The following is a 24,114-nucleotide window of genomic DNA, read 5'->3' as shown; positions in this document are numbered from 1 at the left end:
TTTGTGATTTTAGTGGAATTCGTGGATTTGGTTTATGAGTCTTCAAGTTATGGATGTTTGGCTATACTTTGTGGTTCCTGGATTGTGATTATGGATTTACACATCGTGTTTTCTACCCCTCGAGGTATGTTTTCAAAATTAAAGGTTTCGCGTGTGGGAAACAGTTTTCAAAAGATTTGAATGATTTCATGTAGAATGCATTAGATTTTAAAAACAAAAGCTCTGTGGGGAGCACTTTTAAATGGATGATTGTTGTACGTGCATCGTATCATCCAGCGACTAAGGAGTGCTTAGAGCTATGCATCCTTTCTAAAGGATTGTAGCTGATGAAAATGCATATCATGATTGGTGTGATTGAGTAAATGTAGTTGTGGTTTTTGATTCACGTGTTAGTATCCGTGGTACGCCGTGCAGATAACAAAGAGACCTCTGCCCGAGGACAGAGGGAACTTTGTATTTGGCGGTCGTACTCACGTGGCCTAGGTTGAAAAAAAAAAAAAAAAAAAACTTTGGTACATCTTCCGCCGACTCTAGATTTTAAAAATGGTAATGACTTTTAAATCGGCCCCGGGGCGTGACATATTATTAGTATTTATCTATCACTAATCTCTCTCTCTCTACGAATGCTCAAGAAGTTTCGGCAAATCTCACCCATGGTTCAAAATCGCCTCAAATTGGTGATCGATCTAATTTTTGACTCTATAGATCGGATTCTTGAGGTGGGCAACAAGGCCTCAGATGTTGTTCGGGAGGTTCTTTACAAGTATATTCACCAGAGGATCAACATCATCGATAGGGAAGATCTCAACCTTTGGTACCTTTATTGCTCCTCTCCATAAGCGATAACCCGTAAATTTTGGACATGTCCTATAATTTATTTGTATGTCCAATTATTTACGTTATTCATGTTTCCTGTTTACTATTTATGTAGTGTCCCGGAATTAAATAGTATAATATTACTTTTTACGGAATGATTACCGTCCGTGATTTAATCGACACATTGGAAAAATATCGAGATAAGTTGGATTTAATTTGGATGCAAAATTGATGTCACAATTAACTTAATTTCAGCTTGGGGCAGTTTTCTTATCTTGTGCCTAAGACACATTGCACCAACTCCAACCACCCCAAACTCAGGTTTTTGGAATCTAGTGGGTGGCTGAACTGGACGTCTCCTTCTTCCTCTCTTTTTTCCTCTCTATTTTTTCTTCCTCCATTCACTTTTTCTCTTCTCCCCTCCCTGCTGCCAGGTCCTGCGCAGGACTCAAGTTGCAGCCAGCAACAACTTTGGAGCAACCAAGCCGCCAGCAGCTTTCTGCAGGCTGGCAGCATTGAGTTAAGAGTTTTGGGAGCTATTTGGATATGATTTAATGCTCCATTTTCGAAATTGACTGCTTGCACTTGTGTCGGGAGAAGTTGGAAGTCAGCCCATATCTTCCTTGAGCTAAAATTGAAGGTTAGTGGCCTAAATTTTAAGTTGATCAAGGTTGGCTCAATGCTTGAATTTCAGGCTAATTTCGTCCATTGTCAGAATTCATTAATGTTCATATAAATTTTCTATGGAGACTAAGCTTTAAAAAGGTTGGGAGTGATCTTGACTTCGTCCTCTACTGCATAGAATCTTGTTTCAATCAATTCGGAGGTAAAATGAATGAGAAATTCATTTTTTGTTAAGGTTGAAGACCGAAAAATTGTTTTTTGTCGATGCTGAAATTTGGACCTTTATCTTTTATTTGTGATGGAATTTCTTGGGGAAATATAGGTTTTTCTTGTAGTGGAATGGCCTAAGATCACTTGTGGACAAGTACCAATTCCCAATTTCGCTGTTGGTGGGTTGGTGGAGCAAGAATGAAGTGCGATTCACTACTGGCAGCTTAGAAGCAAGCAGCAATAGCGGCAGCATTAAGGCAGCAGCAGTAGTAGAAATGGTAGCTGAATTTTGGGGGAGAATTGATGGAAATTGATTATTCCAATTAAACAATTGGAGCATCCTCATGAATCAAGTGTTGTATGGAGCTGGGAGAGAAAGTTATTGAGCTACATTGTCAATGAAGAGGGCTTCAATTGAGGTAATTTTGTTGTAATGCTGAAATTGAGAACATTTGATTTTATATTGGGAGTTTTGACTCCAATTCTCTTGTGTGAGATTCTTAGGAGTTTCTTGCCGATCCACACCTTTATGTTAGCCAAATTGATGTTGACCCCAGCTGAACTTTAAGGTACATTGGCTCAATTGTTAAGTAAATTTGTTTCCAAGTCGAATTTACTTGCATAATCGACTTTCATTAGAATTCTTACTCGGTTTGTGATTCCGTTAAATCCAGCAGGGAGTTTTGGAATCTGCCCTCACCTTCCTTTTATTTGGAGCTGGAAGAAAGTGCTTGTGAAGTTTTAGTTTGGTCCGTAGTCGGATTAGCGCTCCAGGTGGGTTAATGTTTATCGAAATCGTCGGATTTCCTTCTAAGTCATAGAATTGTCAGCATGTATTCTTGGCTTTGTTCATCATGTTTAGTAGTTCGAATTCGTAGATTTGCATGCTTTATATGGAATCCGAATTTGGAACATTATTTAATAATTTTAGATGAAGTTATATATATATATGCTGAACTAGGATTTGACTTAGGAGAAAACTCGTAAACCTACACTGCCATTTTTTGGAAAAGTAACCGAATTAGCTTCAGGAGCTGTTGTTCTCTTATATCACCATTGTTAGTGCGAGGTGGATACCCAGATTAATGTAGATTCAGATTACGCTCGTGCTGAGGAGCCGAATGTGTTGTTATAGTATAGTTAGACTATTTTGAACTGTCGGGTGTCGTCGGGACGGACGGTGGACCTGGATTTCTGTATTTTGTATCAGATTGTGCCGAGGGTACGTGAGCCTTAGTTGGTAGACCAGTTTGACCCATTTGTATTGATAATAGCTTGTGTGAGCCTGATTGAGCTCGGCAGAAATATGCTTGCATACTCGGTTGGGTCGCACCCACGAGTGCCGCTCCGAAGTGAGGCGTTTCTTGTGTTGATGTTACAGCATTCCTGTTCGGACAGTTCTTGGACCGGCCACCCTCGTGGGTGGTGTGCGGTATAGTTTAGATACAGGCTGGACGAGCCAGTTGACAGTCCCTTGAGATTGGGTCAGTGTTGTTGAGTTGTAGATAGCGATGCATTTCTTTATCTACAGTGAGCCTGGTTTGGGATAGCAGTACTATAGTAGCATATAGCTATAGAGTTTCTTCCAGCTTTACTATTCTGTGCACACCATACTGTAGACTTAGTGGGTGCGCCGTTGAGGTCCGTGGCCGTATTCATTGAGGACTACTCTGTTTTGTAGTAGTTCTCACACCGAGTTGTTGACACCTTTTTGCAAAGTCTTCGTTTGCGATTGCTGCTGTTGTGGATTCTCACCGTGGCAAGGGAGTCGCGAGCTAGATCCCTACTAGCCCTGGTCTTTTGCTAGAGGAGCACCCATCAGAGGTAGTTTTGGGGCTTATTTACATACTGTTATGCTAGTGGTACTCGCTAGAGCGAGGTGGTTTTATAACTTTTGTATGTACAGAGGATCCTTTCTGTTTTTATATATATATTTAAGTTTTAGCAGCTCTATACTTCTGGTTGTAGCTAGATTTGGTTACAGGTACAGTTACCGTTTTATATACACGAAAAATTTTCTATGTATACGGCGGGTCTGTTGGCGTGCCCGGAAAAAATATGGTAATTCGGGGCGTGACAATTTAATTCTAAAAATATGTGTTTTTATCTTTCTTATAGTCTAATAATTTTCTTAGTTTTGAGTTTAATTGTATAGATTGTTGAATAAATAAAGATAAAAAATCAACTTAATAGATTTTTTATCAATTCTTGCAAACTATTTAAACTAATATTCTTCACTTCATATTTAGAATATTATTTTCAATGTATTTGATGAACTACATATTTCAGACTTATTTCTCCAAATTATTATCGATGATCAACGATGACTAAAAAATATTATTGCTCCTATAATATGTATCTGCCGCATCGCACGGGTGATTTACGGGTGCAAAGCATGTATTATGATTTAGGGGGAGAATCGTGTAACCATTGACATGGGATTTGAAAGTTAAAAAACAAAAACAAAACATGGCTGAAATTAAGTTCAGGCACTAACTAGTAGCAGGCCAATTCATAACTCCCTGAGAGGACAATTTTACGCAGAGAGGGAGAGAGAGGGAGAGAGAGAGAGATCTCGCTCGGCATTACTAAAAAAAGGTAATCGATTCATGACGACGAAGCGGCGACTCGCGAAAAGCCTCCCCTCCCTGATCGCCAAGCACCGCCGTCTGACCGAACCCGACCCGGAACCGCCCTCCGCCTCCTGCGGCGCCGCCTCCGCCACCACCCGCGGCTCTCCCCCTACGACCTCCGCGTCCTGCTCTGGGCCTCCTCCTCCCTCGACTCCTTCCGCCCCGACCACGCCCTCTACTCCTTCCTCGCCCGCTCCCTCGCCTCCTCCGCCCGCGCCCCGCAGCTCGCCCTCCTCCTCCGCCGCGTCCTCTCCCACCCCTGCCCCTGCGCCGACGCCTCCGTCTTCGCCTGCCCCCACCTCGAGCCCACCTTCCGCGCCGCCCTCCCCGCCCTCTGCCGCGCCGGCCTCCTCCACGACGCCGCCCACCTCCTCCGCGCCCTCCGCCGCGCCCTCGACGCCCGCCCCGCCCCCGCCCTCTACAACGCCCTCCTCCACGGCTTCGCCCGCGCCGCCCGCCACGCCGACGCCCTCCGCCTGTTCGACGAAATGACCCGCCGCGACCGCGTCCGCCCCGACGCCTGCACCTTCAACATCCTCATCGCCAGCGCCTGCCGCAGCTCCGGCGTCGCCTCCGCCCTGCCCTGGCTCCGCCGGATGACCTCCGCCGGCTGCCGGCCCGGCGTCGTCACCTTCAACACCCTCATCGGAGCATTCTTCCGCGAGAAGAAGTTTGCGGAGGGCGTCGGCATCGCACGCGAGATGCTCGATCTCGGCACCGGCTTCTCCGTCGCCACCTGTGAGATTCTCGCCGACGGGCTGTGCAAAGAAGGCCGGGTTATCGAAGCTGTAGACCTCCTCACCGAGTTCTTGGTGAGCGGAGCCTTGCCCGAGGGCTTCGATTGCTCGGCGCTGATCGATTCTCTGTGTTGGGAAGGAGAATTAGAGAGGGCATCGGAGCTGTTCGATCTCGTGTGGGAGAAGAGGAGAAGCTCGTTGAGCGTGGTGACATGCACCACTCTGATGGAGGGCCTGAGGAAATTTGGGAATTTGGATGCGGCGTGCGGGTTGATGGAGAGAATGATTGAGGAGGGACTGGTTCCTGATACAATTACCTGCAACTGTCTTTTGGAAGCTCTGTGCGATGCCGGGAAAACGTCGGATGCTAATAGACTGAGAGTGTTGGCCTCGAAGAAGGGTTTCGAGCCGGACGGTGTGACGTTTAGTATATTGGTGAGGGGGTTTTCGAGAGAAGGGAAGGGGAAGGAGGGGGAAGGTGTGTTGGATGAGATGCTGGACGGAGACTTTATACCGAATATCGCCACATATAACAGATATTTAGAGGGACTTCAAAGGGGGAAATAAATGTTTTTGGGTAGAGGGACATTCCTCCCTTGTGAGAAGATCTAATAAAGGAATTTGGCCTCTGATAGAGGTTTTAGTGCCATTACTCAAACAGATTGTGAGAGTATTTGAGGCTCAACGAGGGAGACACTCTGCGAAGCTTACTCGTGATTTGTTGCAAACGTTGGTGCCTATTTAGCTTTGCTTCTAGAACATCTTCTTACTTCAGAAGGTGGAAGTTAGACACTCGTCAAGTGAAAGATCTCCGGCTTCTCTTTACTTGAAGCTGAAATGAGTTTCTAGTTCTCAAAAACTAAAACTCAAATCCAACTCTGCCGAAGTCTAAAGCTGTAGGGACGGTTTCAATTGAGAAACTCTTGGTGACACATTTTGCGTAACTTTACGCAACTAGAAGCTCCATCTAGACAAATCAGGCCATTTATTGGATGTTGCTGTTTGTTGCAAACTCTGGAATATTTGAGCTGTTACTGGGAAAAATGGAAGGATTTCGAGAGAGCTTAGAGTAATAGCATTTGGTCTAAAGCGGATTCATCTGAAGATCTAGTATTCGTTTCTTCTATATTGGATCAGATTCACTATTTCTGAGCCAGAACTATTTCTGAGCCAGAAACTTAAACGGAGAGCCCCAAATGAACCAGAAAACACCTCAGATTTCTCACGGTATGACTCTCAATTTATGAATATATATATATATATATATATATATATATATATATATATATGTGCCTTTCCTTTTAATCTTTTTGTCAATTCTTCTTTATGCTTATTCATTATTGAGGAATGTAATGGTACTCATAGGAAGTGAAGAATAATTGGTGAAGAAATTCTTTTGGTCATGAGAACAATCGCGTATCCCTGTCTGGAAACTGCCTCATCGAGTTGCAAGTCATTAATAATGCGAGTGAATTAAATTTAAAAGAGCTGTTAACAGCAAAAAGAAATTGTTTATTGTTCTTTTTCTATAACAGTATGCTACAAGTCCTCTCTATGGGAGATTTTTCTGTGTATTCAATGAGAAACCTGTAGGTAGATTACATTGAAGCTTGACAAAACAAACCAGATCACAAGATGATGATCGCAAGTAAGACTAGGTCTTCAAAAGTGTTGAGACTATGACTCTGTTGTGTAGATTTGGATGAAGAATGATGAAGAAAGGTGAGAGAAAATAGAAAATTACAAAAAAAAAAAGGGGCAATTTGGAATTACGACTCATATAGAAGGACTTTTAATAGTTTTTAGAAGGCTAATGGATAAAGAAACTGAAATTATTACAGTAGCAGAGTTGCTGGAGATTATTTGGTAGTTTCGACAATGTAGCTTTTTTTTTTTTTCCCCTTTTTTGCTAATTATTGGAAAAAAACTTCTATGCCTTGTCGAATTACTTTGGCGTGCCACATCGACTGCCTCGACCTATCTATCTATACAATTACATGAATTCCTATGACTACATCTGACATGGCAGTACCTCCTTAATTTGAGGACAGTGGGGCTGTTAATTTTTTTAATTATGTTTTAACTTCCTCTATATTTATGTGAAACCCTTCATCTTCCTCACCTCTCTCTACAAAATTGGCAACGGACGTCTCTCTTTCCCTCTCACCCTACCTACAACAGATTGGATCTCTCTCTTGATTTTTGTTTTTTTTCACTCCACCTCTTCCTCTTCGTCTCAGCTGTTAAAAAAAAAGGGGGGGGGGGTCCCAATTGGGTTTCGAGAAGTGGGGAGGGTGATGAAATAAGAAAAGAAGGAGAGATGTTGACAAAGCTTGAGACAAAGAGCAACTGAGTGAAGGGTGTGAGTGTTAAAAAATTTAAAAGCGTTTGCGTTAGACGAGGGGATTATATGTTGAAAAACCGAGATTAAAGGTTCTATACTCCTTAAGAATCATAAAGATTTCTAATTAATTACGCCTATTCATATTTAGACAACTTCCGATTAAGCTGGTCAATTATGATAATTAGCAAAACTGAGTGCATTTCTTTTATTACTCTTGTACATCGGTGTACAAAAATTAATACAACTGAAAAAGAGAAAAAGTGACAATTATCATCTCTCTACTTTTCTCCTCTTCAAGGTATTTCTCCAAACAATGTCGGCCATGCATCATGCATAAGCTTTCTCTGGTATTTCATCGAGCATTTGACATGCACACAAGTAATGTGCAAATTGCCTTTGACATTTCATGGAACACTTGGCACGCGTACATGAACAATGCAGCATGCTCAAGTTTCCTTTGACATTCTGTTATATGCACACCATTTTTGGCATTTCATCGAACGTTTAGCACGAGTACATGAACAATACGCTATGCACAAATTCTTTTTGGCATTTTGTCTAACACTTGACATGTGCACATAAATTATACATCATGCACAGTTTGTTTTTGACAAAAACCAATTCAAAAATAGCGGCGATCAATAATTTGATTGGAGCTTTCCGTCGACGGCTAAGCGTCAAACGGATAGTCGTTGTTGTTATCGTCGTCTACCGCTGACGGCTAAGCGTCAAGCGGATGATCATCATCATCGTTATCGTCGTTGTTGTCGTCGTCTACCGCTGACGGCTAAGCGTCAAGCGGATGATCATCATCATCGTTATCGTCGTTGTTGTCGTCGTCTACCGCTGACGGCTAAGCGTCAAGCGGATGGTCATCGTCGTCGTTATCGTCGTTGTTGTCGTCTACCGTTGACGGCTAAGCGTCAAGCGGATCGTCGTCGTCATTGTTGTCGTCTACCGCCGATAGCGAAGCGTCAAGAGGATCGTCGCCGTCGTTGTCGTCGCCGCCTTTACCGCCGACGACGAAGCGTCGAGTGGATCGTTGTCGTTGTTGTTGTCGGCGCAGCAACAGCAGGCTGATGGCCACCTCCTTGGTCGATGATGACGCCACACTAGCAAAAAAGGACGTGCACCAATCTGGGATCAACGACGACGGGGCAACGGCTGTCAGCAAAGGTGTCGGAATGGCAACGAGCGGTCGTCTTTTCTTGGTTGACGATGATCCGGCGTAGTAGAGGTTGATGACGGCATGTATAGCTCAGTGTGCATAGAAAGCTCGATGTATGGAGTGCCTTGACTAGGAGAGAAGAGGAAAAAAAAAATGAAAGTGAGGATCTAAACCCACCTTTCTATTTGGCTCTTTTTTTTATCCAAGTTTCTTTTCTCCTTTTTTTTTTGGTGTGAGTAGAATCCTCTTTTTTTTTCTTTGTTCACTTCTCTTTATATAGATAGAGGGTGGTGGAGGTTTATGGTGAAGAGAAAAGTAAATGGTGGAGAAGTGGAGGGAATGGTGGAGAAAGTGGTAGAAATGGAGGGAATGGTAGAGAAAGTGGTAGAGAAGTGGAGGGAATAGTGGAATGATGGAGAAGTGGGAGAAAATGGTAGAGAAGTGTAGAGAAGTGGGGTAAATGGTGGAGAAAGTGAGGGAGTGATGGAGAAGTGGTGGAAATGGTGAGAAAGTGGAGGGAATAGTGAAGAAATTAGTAGAAATGGAGGGAATGGTAGGAGATAGTGGAGGAGTGAATTTAGGGAAGTGATCATTTTTTCTTTCTAACAAATGCCTCCATCGGAGTGTATATGAGCGCAAAGGTTGAATGTACATCTCCGGTGCTGATGTTTTTCTTTCAATACGCTTATTACCGTGTTATAGCTGGGCTCAGCAACGCCAAGGTCGAACAGTTGGTGAAGCTGGTATTCGGCAGTGTTGGAGTTCAGGTCGAGTAGTTGGTGAAGCTGGTACTCGGCAGCGTTGGAATTGAGGTCGAGTAGTTGGCGAAGCTGGTACTCGGCAGCGTTGGAAATGAGGTGGAGCAGTTGGTGAAGCTGGTGCTCGGCAGCGTTGGAATTGAGGTCGAGTAGTTGGTGAATCTGATACTCAGCAGCGTTGGAGTTCAGGTCGAGTAATTGGTGAAGCTGGTACTCAGCAGCGTCGGAGTTCTAGTCGAGTAATTGGTGAAAGCTGGTACTCGGCTGCGTTGGAATTGAGGTCGAGCAGTTGGTGAAGCTGGTACTCGGCAGCGTCGGAGTTGAGATCGAGTAGTTGGTGAAGCTGATACTCAGTAGCGTTAGAATTGAGGTCGAGTAGTTGGTGAAGCTGGTACTCGGCAGCGTTGGAATTGAGGTCAAGCAGTTGGTGAAGCTGGTACTCGGCAGCATTGGAATTGAGGTCGAGCAGTTGGTGAAGCTGGTACTCGGCAGCGTCGTAGTTGAGATCGAGTAGTTGGTGAAGCTGATACTCGGCAGCGTTAGAGTTTCCACTGAGGATGAAGAAGGTCAAAAGTAGTATGTCTTTAGAAATCGACCATTAATTGGAGGCAAAGGATGTCTTCCTTCATAATCAATAAGTTGATAAGCACCGCCATCAAAAACCTTTTCGACGACATAAGGTCCTTCCCACTTAGGCTCGAATTTTCCTTTAAGGCGCTGGCGTGCCATGATAGGCCTTTTCTGGGCAAGCACTAAATCTCCTGGCTTAAAAACTCGTCCTCTAACCACTTTGTTATAGGATTGTGCCATTTGAGCTCGATAAAGTTCAAGATTTTGTTGGGCTACTAGCCTTTGACCTTCTAACGATTCTAGCTCAGCTAGTCTAAGTTTTATCTGTTCCTCTTCTGTAAGCTTCTCGTGCACAGTAATTCTTAAAGAGGGGAGCTCTACTTCGAGAGGTAACACCGCTTCCCCTCCGAATACTAATGTATAAGGAGTCATTTGTGTTGGAGTACGAACTATTGTGTGATAGGCCCATAAAGCTTCTTGCATTTTCTCATGCCAATCGCGTTTGTTTTTAGAGACTGTTCGTTTAAGAATTTTTCCAAGCGTTTTGTTAAAGGCTTCTGCGAGGCCATTTGCTTGTGGATAATATATGCTAGAGAAACGCCAATCAATCTTGTACTTGGCCACAAGTCGATAAACTTTCTGAGATTTGAATGCCGGCCCATTATCTGAGATCACACGATTTGGAATTCCAAACCTGTAAATGATGTGATGTTCAAAGAAGCTAACAATATTATCAGCTTTGACTTCTCTTAACGGTATAGCTTCTGCCCACCGTGAGAAGTAGTCGATTGCCGCCAAAATAAACTTGTGGCCTCGTCTTGAGGGTGGCTCAATTGGTCCAATGACATCTGTTCCCCAAGCTGCAAATGGCCATGCAGGGATTGCTGGATGTAATGATGCTGGAGGGCGATGAGGTATTTCACCATAAATTTGGCACTGATGACATTTTTTCGCATATTCGATGTAATCGCCAGCCACCCTAGGCCAAAAATAGCCTACAATTCTTAGCTTGTGATACATTTTTGGGCCAGATTGATGTGCACACAAATCCGAGCATGAACCTCTTCCCTGGCCTTTCGTGCTTCTTCATGTGATAAACAGCGAAGCCACATATTCTCATATGACCTTCTATACAGAATGTTATTGTGAAAAAGATATTGTGGTAAGCGCTTTTGAAGCCCAATTCCTTCTGTAGGATTATCGGGAAGTTTTCCATGTTTAAAATATTCAACAAAAAATAGTCTCCAATCCGCATGATCAGTGGATGAATAGTCGACTTGGCCAATCTGGGTCCATTCAGGGAGAATGTCAAGCGTCGACGGTAATAGAAATCTTTGCTTGATGTGAATGTCTGCGTCGCCTCCAAGTAGTAAAGTAAGAGCGGCCGCTAGTTTAGCTAAAGCATCAGCCTCAACATTTTCTCATCGTGGGATGTGTTTGATTTCGATAAATGCAAACTTTTCCATCAAATTACAGACCATTTTGTGATAAGGCATGAGTTCTGGCTTTCGAACTTCATAAACACTTAGAACTTGTTGGATGACGAGCTGCGAGTCACCGTATACGTGTAGATAGAATATCTCCGTATTAAGGCTGTGATCAAACCAAAAATGAGTGCTTCATATTTAGCTTCATTGTTTGAGCACTCTTGCTTAAGAAGTGAAAAAGAGTGGTATATGACCCCATTTGTAGGTGTAACGAATACATTTCCAGCACCCGCCTTCCGTCTTGGTGGGTCACAGCCAACTATTGGAATGGTACGTGATGCGCCATCAAAATACATCTGCCAATGTTGCCCTACATGTTCAGTGGTCATTACTTCTTCATCTGGCAGATCAGTTATGAGAGGTGAGTCATCAGGGAGTGGGTGAGCAGCTAGAAAATCCGCAAGAGCCTGTCCTTTTACTGCTTTTTGCGACACATAGGTAATATCAAATTCCATCATTAATACTGCCCATTTAGCAATTCGGCCCATCAAAGTAGGCCTATTTAGGATATATTTGATTGGATCAGCTCTAGCAACGAGTCTAATCTCATAGGACAGCATATAGTGCCTTAGTTTTTTCAATGCAAAGATCAAAGCAAGATAAAGCTTTTCAATTGGGGAGTATTTATGTTCAGCTCCTACCATCATTCTGCTTAGATAGTAGCATGCAACTTCTTTTTCGTCAGCATTATTCTGAGCAAGAAGTGCTCCTAAAGAAGCTGGCATTGTTGTGATATACAAGACAAGGGGTTTGCCTTTAATTGGGGCCGCTACCACTGGAGGACTGAGCAAATATCGCTTTATACTGTCAAAAGCTTTTTGACAAGAGTCATCCCATTCAAACTCAGCTCCTTTCTTCATTAATTTTGTGAATGGATGGATGCGTCCTGAAAGATTGGATATGAAATGCCTAATATAAGCAAGTCTTCCTTGCAATGACCTTAGCTCCCTCAAATTCTTCGGAGGTGGCATTTCTATGATGGCTTTTATTTTGTCGGGGTCAACTTCAATGCCTCGATACCGAACTATAAATCCAAGAAATTAGCCCGATGTGACGCCGAAGGCACATTTGAGTGGATTCATCTTTAACTGATGCTTTCTTAGGCATTGGAAGACAACTCGAAGATCTTCCATATGATTGCTCATTTCTCGAGATTTGACCACGAGATCGTCGACACAACATTCGACTTTATGGTGTAGTAGGTCGTCAAAAATGACCGTCATTGCTCGTTGGTATGTTGCCCCTGTATTTTTTAGGCCAAATGGCATAACTTTGTAACAGAAAATCCCTTTTGGTGTAAGCTGTGTGAGGAGCGTCCTCCGGTGACATCTTTATTTGATTGTATCCCGATGAGCCATCCATAAATGACAGTGCATCATGTCCTGTAGTTAAATCTATCATAATTTTAGTAATTGGCACTGGAAATTCATCTTTAGGACACGCCTTGTTCAAGTCACGAAAGTCCACACGTATGCGAATTTGGCCATTCTTTTTTCTTACTGGCACTATATTTGCCAACCAGGTAGGATATTGGACTTCTTCTATAAATTCGGCACTGATTAATTTGTCAACTTCAGTGATAATTTGATCTTGTAAGTCTGGGCGAAACCGTCGCTGTGATTGCTTGATAGGATTGGCCTTTGGGTCAATCGACAATCGATGCATAGCTACGTCAGGGTTAAGCCCAGGCAACTCCTTATAACTCCAAGCAAAGCAATCCTGGTGTTCTATCAAAAAATTCTTGTATTGTTCCTTTTCCTCATCAGATAATGACGCACTAACAAAAATAGGCCGGGGGTCATCCTCGGTACCGAGATTCAGTTGAGTTAGCTCATCGACTGTTGCTTGTCCTCCATCTTCAAGTTCTTTAGGCGCAGGAGTAGCGTCGACAATCTCTCCAATGCACGTCCCTAGAGGGCTATCATAAGGCATTGCGAATATGTCTTGAGAAGATGTCGAAGGTGAATTGTTTTGCCTCATTATTACATTGTCAATAGGCCAGAGTAAAAGCTCTTTATCATCAGATTCAGAAGAATCGCCAAGAATTATTGTAGTGTGATTGCAAGAACGACATGGCCATTTAAGCAAAGGCTCAACATACCCAAGTCCTTGTCGGCGACGACGTGCTTCTACATCTTGCAGGTTGTTAGAGGGAATCCATAACTTCTCAAATATAGAGGGAGTGGGGTGCAATCGTCCTTCATCTGTAACTTGCATGCCTACCCAACGTAGTAAATGTTTAAGTCGATCATCCTTCACCATGGCGACTGTTGACATTTCCTCATCCTTTTCTAGTGGAAAAGGTTCGGAATACCTCACAGCTTTAGAAGTCATGTAAAGCAATATAGGTTTGCGCCCCAGTATAGTCGAACGGATAACTCGAACACAAACATCTTCTATGGTTGTCGACATTCGACTTGAAAGAGGGAAGGAAAAATTTTGTAGCTTATCAGGGACTTTTGACACAAAAATGGCCATTGTTTGAAAATGTGTACTACTCTCATCCTCGGAGTCACTCCCCAATAAAATGGGATCATTAAGATTTTGGCGACAATCACGTTTAACATTTTTCTCTTGCTGAAGGGTTCGAAATGAGCTAGCATTGATCATATTATATGCTGGAGGTGGAATGTTGGCATATTTCTTCTTGTTTAGATTAAAAGCTAACCTTGAAGAGGATGGAGTAGCTTCTAAAAAGAATTGAGCATCAGCATAATGGGAAAGTTTCCAAGAGAAAGGGTTAGGATTCCTAGAAATTCTCTTTTGTCGGCCGTGCACATCTTTGTACTTGAGGCATTGATGAAGAGTCGAAGGCACAATTTGAAATTCATGGATCCAGGGTCGCCCTAGTAACATCGTGTAAGAGGTGTCGGCATCAATAACATAGAATCTCCCCAATTTTTTTGCTCTTGTAAAGAGAGCATTAACCGGATTGAACCCAAGGTATGTTCATTAGACGTATTAAACCCTGAAATAACGACATTTTCTGGTTCAAGATCATCAACCGAATGCCCTAATACTCGCAATGTTTGAAGAGGAAGTATGTTAACTGCAGATCCTGGATTAACCTATATGCGTTTGAGAGCGACTCCTTTAACGTGTCCTTGTACATATAAGGGACGATTATGTTTATGGTTTTGGGTCATAAAGTCTTCCTCAGAAAATGTGATTTGATTCACCTCTTCGTCAACTTGATTCACGAGATGAATTTCACCCATCACCGTCTCATAAGGTTCAGGGTTAAGAAGAGCTTCCACCAAGGCTTCTCTTAATTCCTTAGCCATCATTAAGGCATCAAAAACACTAAGAAGAGCAGGAATTCTTTTCAAATGTGCGATAACATTATAATCCACATTACTCTTCTTGCCATGAGGTGCAGAGATGTGTTTTTGAGGTGGCTTCAATGCACTCTCAGATTGTTTTTCTTTATCTTGGCGCATAGGTGGATCTGAGAGCTGCTTACTTTTTCGAAGTTCCATACCATCGGCTTCAAAGTTTCGTGGGTAAATAAGAGCATCTTCCTTTAGAGCTGTTGCTTCTTGTGGAAAAAGCAACACTTCATCATCGGAGTCTGATAAAGATAGTGTTTGAACTGACTCCATATTACAAGAGACCCGTAAAGGCGAAATAGAGACAGAATTCACTTCTGGCTTTTCAGGTGTGTTTAGGACTTTAGGAGAAAGTGCAAATACCCCATTTTTGACAGCTTTTTCCAACCAATCCTTAAATGTGATACAATCTTCAATTGTATGCCCAACAAATCTATGATAAGGGCAATAAAGAGGGTCGTCAGTTTTATTGACTTGCTCTAGGCTAGCTGGATTTGGTAGAGTGAGCCTTTGAGACTTAAGAGCTTGTCGAAACAGTTTCGGAACAGCTTCCCGTCGGAAAGAGTAGACCCTATTCAAGCTTTGCTCAAAAGTTGGCCTATCCTGTTTAGCTGAAACATCATCCCCTCCAATTATTATGGCTTTTCCTTTATCAGTGGAGGGTTGGTTAGAAGAGTTGGTTGCGTCACTGTTACCAAACCCTTTAGCTGAAGGCTTATTTGTTCTTCGCACTTCATTAGTTGAGGCACTTCTAGTTGGCTGGAGCTTCTTAGTTTTGTCTCCGGAAGAAAAACCTTTATACATGGCTAGAAGTTCAGGGCTTTTTCTATACTGAGCTTCCAACTCAGCTGCCGTTTGAGATAGGCTTTGGAAGGACCTTGGGGTTTTCAAAATAATTTGCACCGCTAGCCAAGGATGCATCCCCCTATACAAAGTCGAATTGCTTCCTCAGCGCGAATTTCTTGTGAACAATTAATGCTGGTATTTTTCCACCGAGTAATGTACTCTTCGATATTCTCATCTCTTTCTTGTCTAAGATCAGCCAACTCTCTAAAAGTAATTTCTCTCTTTGTAGAAGCAAAGTGAGACTTGAATTGAGCTTTCATCATTGGCCAATCTTGAATAGAGCTAGATGGTAATTTTGAATACCATTGGAAAGCCGCTCCTTTTAAAGATAGTGGAAATTGGCGCAATAAAAGTGAACCATTTGTGACTGTCTCCACAAGCCGCCTCAAAATAGGTGAGGTGTTCTCGGGGGTCTCCCGTTCCATCAAACATTTGGAACTGAGTTCTAGTATATCTTGGAGGGAAGGGGACTAAGTCATGCCAAGCTTGGTATGGCTTGTCACTTTCGCTCAAAAGTGGTTCGTTATCTTGGGCTAGTTGTTTGAATTTTGCAACTACTACCGAATCAATAAATTTTTGTAGAGCTTCAGGGTCCATAGGATTTGTTGTTGCCATTTGGGGCTCCCTTGTATCCACTCTATCATTCCCTTGCACTTCAACAGCCGGAGTTGCTGAAATTCTAATTTGTTCGACGTGGGATGGTTCAGGTCTGGATTGTTGAATTAGGTGTTGAACCATGTCGCACAACATTTGTACTCACCCTTTAAGTTGTTCGAGTTCCTCATTTCGTTGAGCAACTTGCATCGCATTATTAGTAGTATTTGCTTCTTCAGCCATATTAGTAGCAAATACTACATCAGCTCGGCGAGAGGAAGACAACGTTGTTGCTACTTCCTCTGTATTGATATTTTGATGTTCTATTCCTTCTGTTTCTTCTTGTGATGCTAGCCTATCAGGGTTGTCGACAGCTAATCTTTCACAAGCAGCTGTTTGAAGACAAGTTCTAAGACCTGGCCTTGTAGCTATACGTCTCAACTCTTCAGGATCTTGAGGTAGTTCAAATAGCCTTCTAAGGTTTTCAACGTTTTCATTGGCGTCAGAGTCTTGCCCCTGGTCAGAGTCGGCCCCAGTAGTGAAACAAGAGAACCTCAAAGGAGTTGGACGAATATTGGTTTGTTGTCGACAGTATTGTCGCATCCGAGCTCTTCGTTCATTTCGCACTTGTGCTGGAGACTTGTTAGGCCAATTACTTCTTTGAACATCTGATGCTTGCCGAGCATGAAGTTGAATAAAGTTGGAAGTATGCGGTGCTGGAGTATTTCTTGAAAGACCGGCAAATCTATTGCTTGTTTTCTTCACCCTCATAGAGCATGTTAATTGAAGGGCTTGAGTTTTTATTTGAGTTTGGCATGTAGATTGATTGCCTTGAGGCGTCATTTGTTTCTTTTAGAATAAGTAATTACCCTTAGAAGATGAGGCCCCCAATGTTATCTTTCCTTTAGCGAGAAATGATTCATTAGAAGCAACTCGAGTAGTAAGCTGAGTGGGCACGACTAAAGTAGAGACACTTGATGCATTATCAATCATAGGTCCCTTTGCCTTTCTTATATAGAAAGCTTGCCGAATTTTGTCAACTCTAGAAACTTGCCCCCAGCACCTAACATTGGTGCTTGAAGTGGCCTTTTTTGTTGATACCCCAAGCTCTATGCTCTTAGGATAAGATTTTGTTGGAGCTTTCATTGTTTGTTTTGGAATCATGACAAAATGATTTGAGCCACTCGAGTTCGACTTTTGCATATCAGTCCGTTGCTTAAAACCACGAGTCTTTTCTTGCTTAACTGATTGCTTAGCATGTTCAAAAGTCTTCACGTTGACATCCCCGCACCATACGATGACAATGGGTGGAAATGATCCAAATTGCATTTGAAAACTTGTAATAGCTGCCATTTCGAATTGTGCTTTTGCTTTTCCTCCTGCACAAAAATGTTACAACAATTAGTAACAGTACGAAGCAGAAGAATAAATTATCATATGACCAGCAAAGATGGGAGGAGTATATCCCCAGTGGAGTCGCCATTTTTGTGTGTTAAAAAATTTAAAAGCGTTTGCGTTAGACGAGGGGATTATATGTTGAAAAACCGAGATTAAAGGTTCTATACTCCTTAGGAATCATAAAGATTTCTAATTAATTACGCCTATTCATATTTAGACAATCTCCGATTAAGCTGGTCAATTATGATAATTAGCAAAACAGAATGCATTTCTTTTATTACTCTTGTACATCGGAGTACAAAAATTAATACAACTGAAAAAGAGGAAAAGCGACAATTATCATCTCTCTACTTTTCTCCTCTTCAAGGTATTTCTCCAAACAATGTCGGCCATGCATCATGCATAAACTTTTTTGGTATTTCATCGAGCATTTGACATGCACACAAGTAATGTGCAAATTGCCTTTGACATTTCATCAAACACTTGGCACGCGTATATGAACAATGCAGCATGCTCAAGTTTCCTTTGACATTCTGTTATATGCACACCATTTTTGGCATTTCATCGAATGCTTAGCACGCGTACATGAACAATATGCTATGCACAAATTCTTTTTGGCATTTTGTCTAACACTTGGCATGTGCATATAAATTATCCATCATGCACAGCTTGTTTTTGACAAAAGCCAATTCAAAAATAGCGACAATTAATAATTTGATTGGAGCTTTTCGTCGACGGCTAAGCGTCAAACGGATAGTCGTCGTTGTTGTCGTCGTCTACCGCTGACAGCTAAGCGTCAAGCGGATGATCATCGTCGTCGTTATCGTCGTTGTTGTCGTCGTCTACTATTGACGGCTAAGCGTCAAGCGGATGGTCATCGTCGTCGTTATTGTCGTTGTTGTCGTCTACCGCTGACGGCTAAGCGAAGCGTCAAGAGGATTGTCGCCGTCGTTGTCGTCTACCGCCGATAGCGAAGCGTCAAGAGGATTGTCGCCGTCGTTGTCGTCGCCGCCTTTACTGCCAACGACGAAGCGTTAAGTGGATCATTGTCGTTGTTGTTGTCGGCGCAGCAACAGCAGGCGGATGGCCACCTCCTTGGTCGATGATGACGCCACACTAGCAAAAGGGGACGTGCACCAATCCGGGATCAACGACGACAGGGCAACGGCTGTCAGCAAAGGTGTCGGAATGGCGACGAGCGGTCATCTTTTCTTGGTTGACGATGACCCGGCGTAGTAGAGGTTGATGACGGCATGTATAGCCCGGTGTGCATAGAAAGCTTGATGTATGGAGTGCCTTAACTAGGAGAGAAGAGAGAAAAAAAAAAAAATTTGAAAGTGAGAGGATCTAAACCCACCTTTCTATTTGGCTCTTTTTTTTTATCCAAGTTTCTTTTCTCCTTTTTTTTTTTGTGAGTAGAATCCTCTCTTTTTTTCTTTGTTCACTTCTCTTTATATAGATAGAGGGTGGTGGAGGTTTATGGTGAAGAGAAAAGTAAATGGTGGAGAAGTGGAGGGAATGGTGGAGAAAGTGGTAGAAATAGAGGGAATGGTAGAGAAAGTGGTAGAGAAGTGGAGGGAATAGTGGAATGATGGAGAAGTGGGAGAAAATGGTGGAGAAGTGTGGAGAAGTGAGGTACATGGTGGAGGATGTGATGGAGAAGTGGTGGAAATGGTGAGAAAGTGGAGGGAGTGATGGAGAAGTGGTGGAAATGGTGAGAAAGTGGAGGGAATAGTAGAGAAAGTAGTAGAAATGGAGGGAATGATAGGAGATAGTGGAGGAGTGAATTTAGGGAAGTGATCATTTTCTTTTTTTTTCTAACAAAGGGGTTCAGCTTCCACATCAAGCGGCCGTAAATCCTCGCGAGCCTCCACAACAGCGTGATCCAATTATGGGACTACTAGATAGGAATCCTAATCGATCGCTTCGACGAGCACGACGGGTCTGTGCACAACATTCATTGCCACAAGACGCAGCCACTCTTTGTCTCCAAAGGTGACGTTTTCACAATCTTATTTATGTCGTTGTTATGAAAATTTGCATTTTGGTTTGTTTCAGTTGATGAATTTTTGGCTTAGATCTGGGAGGATTTAGATTTTTGTTGTGATTTAGGACACATTTGTGAATTCTATATTACTTTTAATCGAAATAATTCTCATTTCAGTTACTATTGTAATGGGATCTGAATTGGCTTCACTTCAATTTTTTGTATGGTTTGATTGTTTGTTGGTGATATTTGGGGTTAGCAAGAATGGTTTAAAGCTATTTGTTTGATTTTCTTACCATTGAGAATGTACTTCTTGAAATGATAATTATGTTGAATGGTTTAGTACTCATTTATTTTTAAACTATTGACTCATACATATAGATTGCCTACACGTTTGAATAATTTATAATCAATCAAATATAAATTATTTAAAATTTTTTGAAAAGATATATCATTAATATTTTTGATTTTTTTCTAATTTTTTGCCCATCGCATCGCATGGATTACTACATTAGTTCTACAAAATGATCGAAAGGGACAGCATTCGCCCTGCTACCTGTACTATAAACATCCTCATCAACAGTGCCTGCTAGAGCTTCATTCACCCCGACTGAAGGGACTCCGTTGCTTGCTAGGACTGAAGGGACTTGGTGAGTTTACTGCTCTCTGGAACTGCCTTGGTCAAAGGCCGGTAAGGCAGACAGACTGATACTTATCATAGTCTTTGTTTTCCTTTTTCTTTTTTTTAAAACTTGACTTTGAATAGAAAGACAAGTCTCTCCAAATCTGGCGATTAGGATTTATATATTTTTACCCTCCCCAGATTTGAAAATGGTGGAAGCATTGCGAGACGGGCTTCTGTTTTTCTCAAATGTTGTTGTTATAGTTTTTGACATCATAGGGCTAGTTGAATCCGGTAGTTGAAAGAAGCTCATGTGGTGGTCACTGAGATTTATTAGGTGGCTAAATGATTGCATGGCATTGTTTGTTCTTAAACATGACAAGGTATAAAATAGTTGGTGGGCGGCAGGGGGGAAATGGTTCTCGTTTATCAAGTTGTTGGAGTATGAATCGCTACGCCAACATGTTTGTTTCACCGAAACTGAATTTTGGGTTGAAGTGGACTTTGGGTTGAACTGGAGTTCGGTGAAAACTACTTTTTTTTCGCTGTTTGTTTCGCGGTTATGGAAGCGTTCCGCTGTTTGTTTCGTGGTTATGAAAGTGAAGTTCCATCAGTTCTTCTGTTTGTTTGGTAGGAAGTGTATAATATAAAATTAAAATTTACATATAAATAATAAATATTTTAATAAATAAAAATAATATAATTATATTTTTATATAATTAAAATTTAATTTAAAACAACTAAATTATTTTTTTATACATAAATTATAGTAATACAATAATAAAATTATAAAGTAAAAAAATATTAATACTTAATTAATCAATTTTTATCATATTTTAAATGTACAAACTAAATAAAAAAATATTAAAACTTAACTAATCAATTTTTATCATATTCTAGATATATTAATTGAATAAAAAAATAATTAATAGCATAATTAAATATATTTAAATATAACTAGCTTTATCTATTATATTACTTTATTATTTTTTTCATCTCTCTTTATCGTAATTGATTTTGGCCTATAATGGGGTGAAGTCAATTACGCCGTTTGAGGTTAACTCAAGTTTCGACCGTAGCTTTTTTACGGCGAACCAAACAACGAAAGTGGTCGTTTAGTACGAAAACGACTTCCCTCCTCTCCACTTCCATTCAACTTCCATCCAAACAAACATGCCCCCAAGTGGTAGTCAAACTTGGCTCACGTGGGCAAAGGAGAAGATGACACGTGATACTTTAAAATCCGAAAAACATTGAGACTCAAACCAAATTAGTCTTAGCGAGAACGTTGCAGCAACTAATTTAAAAGGAAAAGGATGTGGAAGCGGTTGCGTAACCGAAGGAACATAGGTATGGCGCATCTAATATAGTAGCAACCGTGACGCAAATGAATAGAAAAGAGGCCTATAAATGGAGAAAAAGGTTGCCTCTAGGAGGGGTCTTCTCCCACAACACAAAAGACCAACTTTTATTGCCCTTTTTATTTCGCTTTTACAGTATTTTTTAGAAGTAGTTTTGAACTTAGTAACCGAACCCTGTTGCTCAATCCGTGTACTTTGTAGGTCGCCTTAAATTTAGAGCATGGTTGATTGGCTGAAAGTAAAGTACCAAAAGTGGCACTTTTGAAAAGTAATGTCTTATCGGTTGTTTAGTTTGCGGAAGTGAATATAAAATCACTTTACAAAAGTGGAGTCCGGCTACTATCCTATTAATAGGATTGGGACTATTGTCCTATCAAGTCGTTTTCAATGATTGACATTTCAAATTAATAATCGGTACCGTTGAAATTGATCTACACTATAAAAAATATTTAAAAACCGAATTTTATAATTTTTAAAAATCATTATCAAGTCTATCAAAGAGTCGAAAAAATAAACGGTCATAAATGAATAACCTTCTTAAAATAGAAGTTAGACTTTTTCAAATCATGATCAGAGTTATCAAATATTATCTAAATAGTATAAAAAATTTTCTATCAAAAATTCAAGTAGTTTGGATTGCTCTGTACCGTTAAACAAGCAAACGGCTCATCTAGGCCGTCAAAAATTGTCAATTTTACGATCCTTTGATCACCATATAAACGATTTTTAAAATATCTGAAATTTAGTTTCTATATATTTCAAATACTCTAGACCAACTTTAATGGTTCCGATCATCGATTCAGCATCTCTATCATCGAGAACGACTTGATAGGACGATGGTCTTTATCCTATTAATAGGATAGTAGCCGGATTCTACAAAAGTGAATTATAACTAAATCTTTTTTAAAAAATTTTGGCTCAAAAAATTCAAAAGTCACTGAAAGTTGAGATCTTATCTAAGAAGTTATACATGATCTTAACTTTAATCTTTGAATATATTTTTAAAGTTGAATTTCACTTTTGTAGTCAAATTTAATGAACAATTTTTAAATTCAAATTTGTATTTAAATATTTAACTTTAAAAATCTAAATTTTTATTTTTATTTAAATTTGAATTCTAGAATTTATATTCAGATCACATTCTTAATTTTATTTGTAATTTCAAATTCAACATAAAATTTTTAAATTCAAATTTGTGACTTTATATTTAATTTTAAATATTTAAATTTTCATTCTTATTTAAATTTGAATTCTAGAATTTAAATTTGATTTAAATTTAAATTTTGAAATTTAAATTTAATCAAATTAGTTAGAGCTAAGAACTTTAATTTGAACTTTGAATTCAAATTATTGACTAAAATTTGAATTTAAAATTTATATTTTAAGTTAAAATTCAAATTCAAATTCAAATTTGCTATTTATATTTAATTCCAATAATAAGTTTCAGTTTGAACTTTGAATTCAAATTATGAATTCAAATGTTCAATTATTGTGATTTTAAACTCAGATTTTAATTTAAATTTAAATATTAATTCAAATTGCGAATTCATGTTTGAATTCAAAATTTTGAGATAAAAAGTAAATTAAAATAAAACTCAAATTATAAATTTAAATTATGAATTCAAATTTGAATAAATATTCTAATTTCTATGTTGAACTTTTGTTTTAGAATTTAATTTTAGTTTTGAGTTATAACTTAAACTTTAAATTCAAATCACAAATTTAATTTGTCTTAAATTTTAATTATAAATTCAACTCAGTTTAAGTTTATATTTAAATTTTAAAATAGAATTTTGAATTCTAATTTAAATTTAAATTTAAAATTTTAATTTAAATAGTGAGGATAAATCATTTGTTTATATTTTTACCTCTTTAAATATAATTAAAGAATCAAACTAACAAAACTTTAGCTTTCATATTTCACTTTATAGTCAACCAAACAATCTAATTGAAAATTCACTTTCGTAAAAATTAGTTTTACAAAAGTGATTTTTTTTTTTACTTCATGCACTTTCGGACAACCAAGCATATCCTTAGGGCATGTTTGTTTGGATGGAATGGGATGGAAGTGGAGAGCGAGAAAGCCGTATTCGCTATAAATGATCACTTTCATTGTTTGGTTCACCGTAAAAAAGTTACGGTCGAAATTCGAGTCAACCTGAAACGGCATAATTGACTTCGGCCCATCGTGGGAAGTCAGTTACGATGAAGGGAAGTGAAGAAAACATGATAAAATAATATACTAGGTAAAGATAGTTATATTTAAATATATTTAAATTTATTTAATTATGGTACTAATTACTTTTTTATTCAATTGACACATTTAAAATATGATAAAATTGATTAGTTAAGTTTTAATATTTTATTTTTTTAGTTTGTACAATTAGAATATAATAAAAGTTGATTAATTAAGTGTTAAGTGTTACTAAATTGATTTATTTAGTAAAATTATTTTTTTACTTTATAATATTATTGTTATATTACTATAATTTATGTATAAAAAATTAATTTTGTTGTTTTAAATTAAATTTTAATTTATATAAAAAATGCAATATATTATTTTTATTTATTAAATTATTTATAATTTATACATAAATTATTTATAATTTATATTATAATTTTATATCATA

At 39.8% G+C, this 24,114-nt stretch overlaps 1 protein-coding gene and 1 long non-coding RNA gene across 4 annotated transcripts; both read left to right on the top strand.

The window, feature by feature from the left end:
* LOC109719459 lies at positions 1,213–4,261 on the top strand. Of its 3 annotated transcripts, none has more exons than XR_002218708.1 (5): positions 1,213–1,456; positions 1,572–1,642; positions 1,763–2,069; positions 2,155–2,219; positions 2,325–4,261. It is a non-coding gene; the product is annotated as an uncharacterized LOC109719459 (long non-coding RNA). The 3 variants fall into 3 exon arrangements; XR_002218707.1 differs by having other exon boundaries at positions 1,532–1,642; positions 2,328–4,261; XR_002218706.1 differs by having other exon boundaries at positions 1,532–1,642.
* Positions 4,340–6,883, top strand: LOC109718399 (pentatricopeptide repeat-containing protein At2g36240; the record flags this gene model as incomplete). Its single annotated transcript, XM_020244666.1, has 2 exons — positions 4,340–6,247; positions 6,386–6,883. A coding segment is annotated over one exon (1,248 nt), but the record flags the coding sequence as incomplete, so codon positions are not given.

Source organism: Ananas comosus, linkage group 1, assembly GCF_001540865.1.
Source record: "Ananas comosus cultivar F153 linkage group 1, ASM154086v1, whole genome shotgun sequence".
NCBI lineage: Eukaryota > Viridiplantae > Streptophyta > Magnoliopsida > Poales > Bromeliaceae > Ananas > Ananas comosus.
Note: the sequence above shows the minus strand (reverse complement) of the source record. Positions and strands in the feature narration are given on the sequence as shown.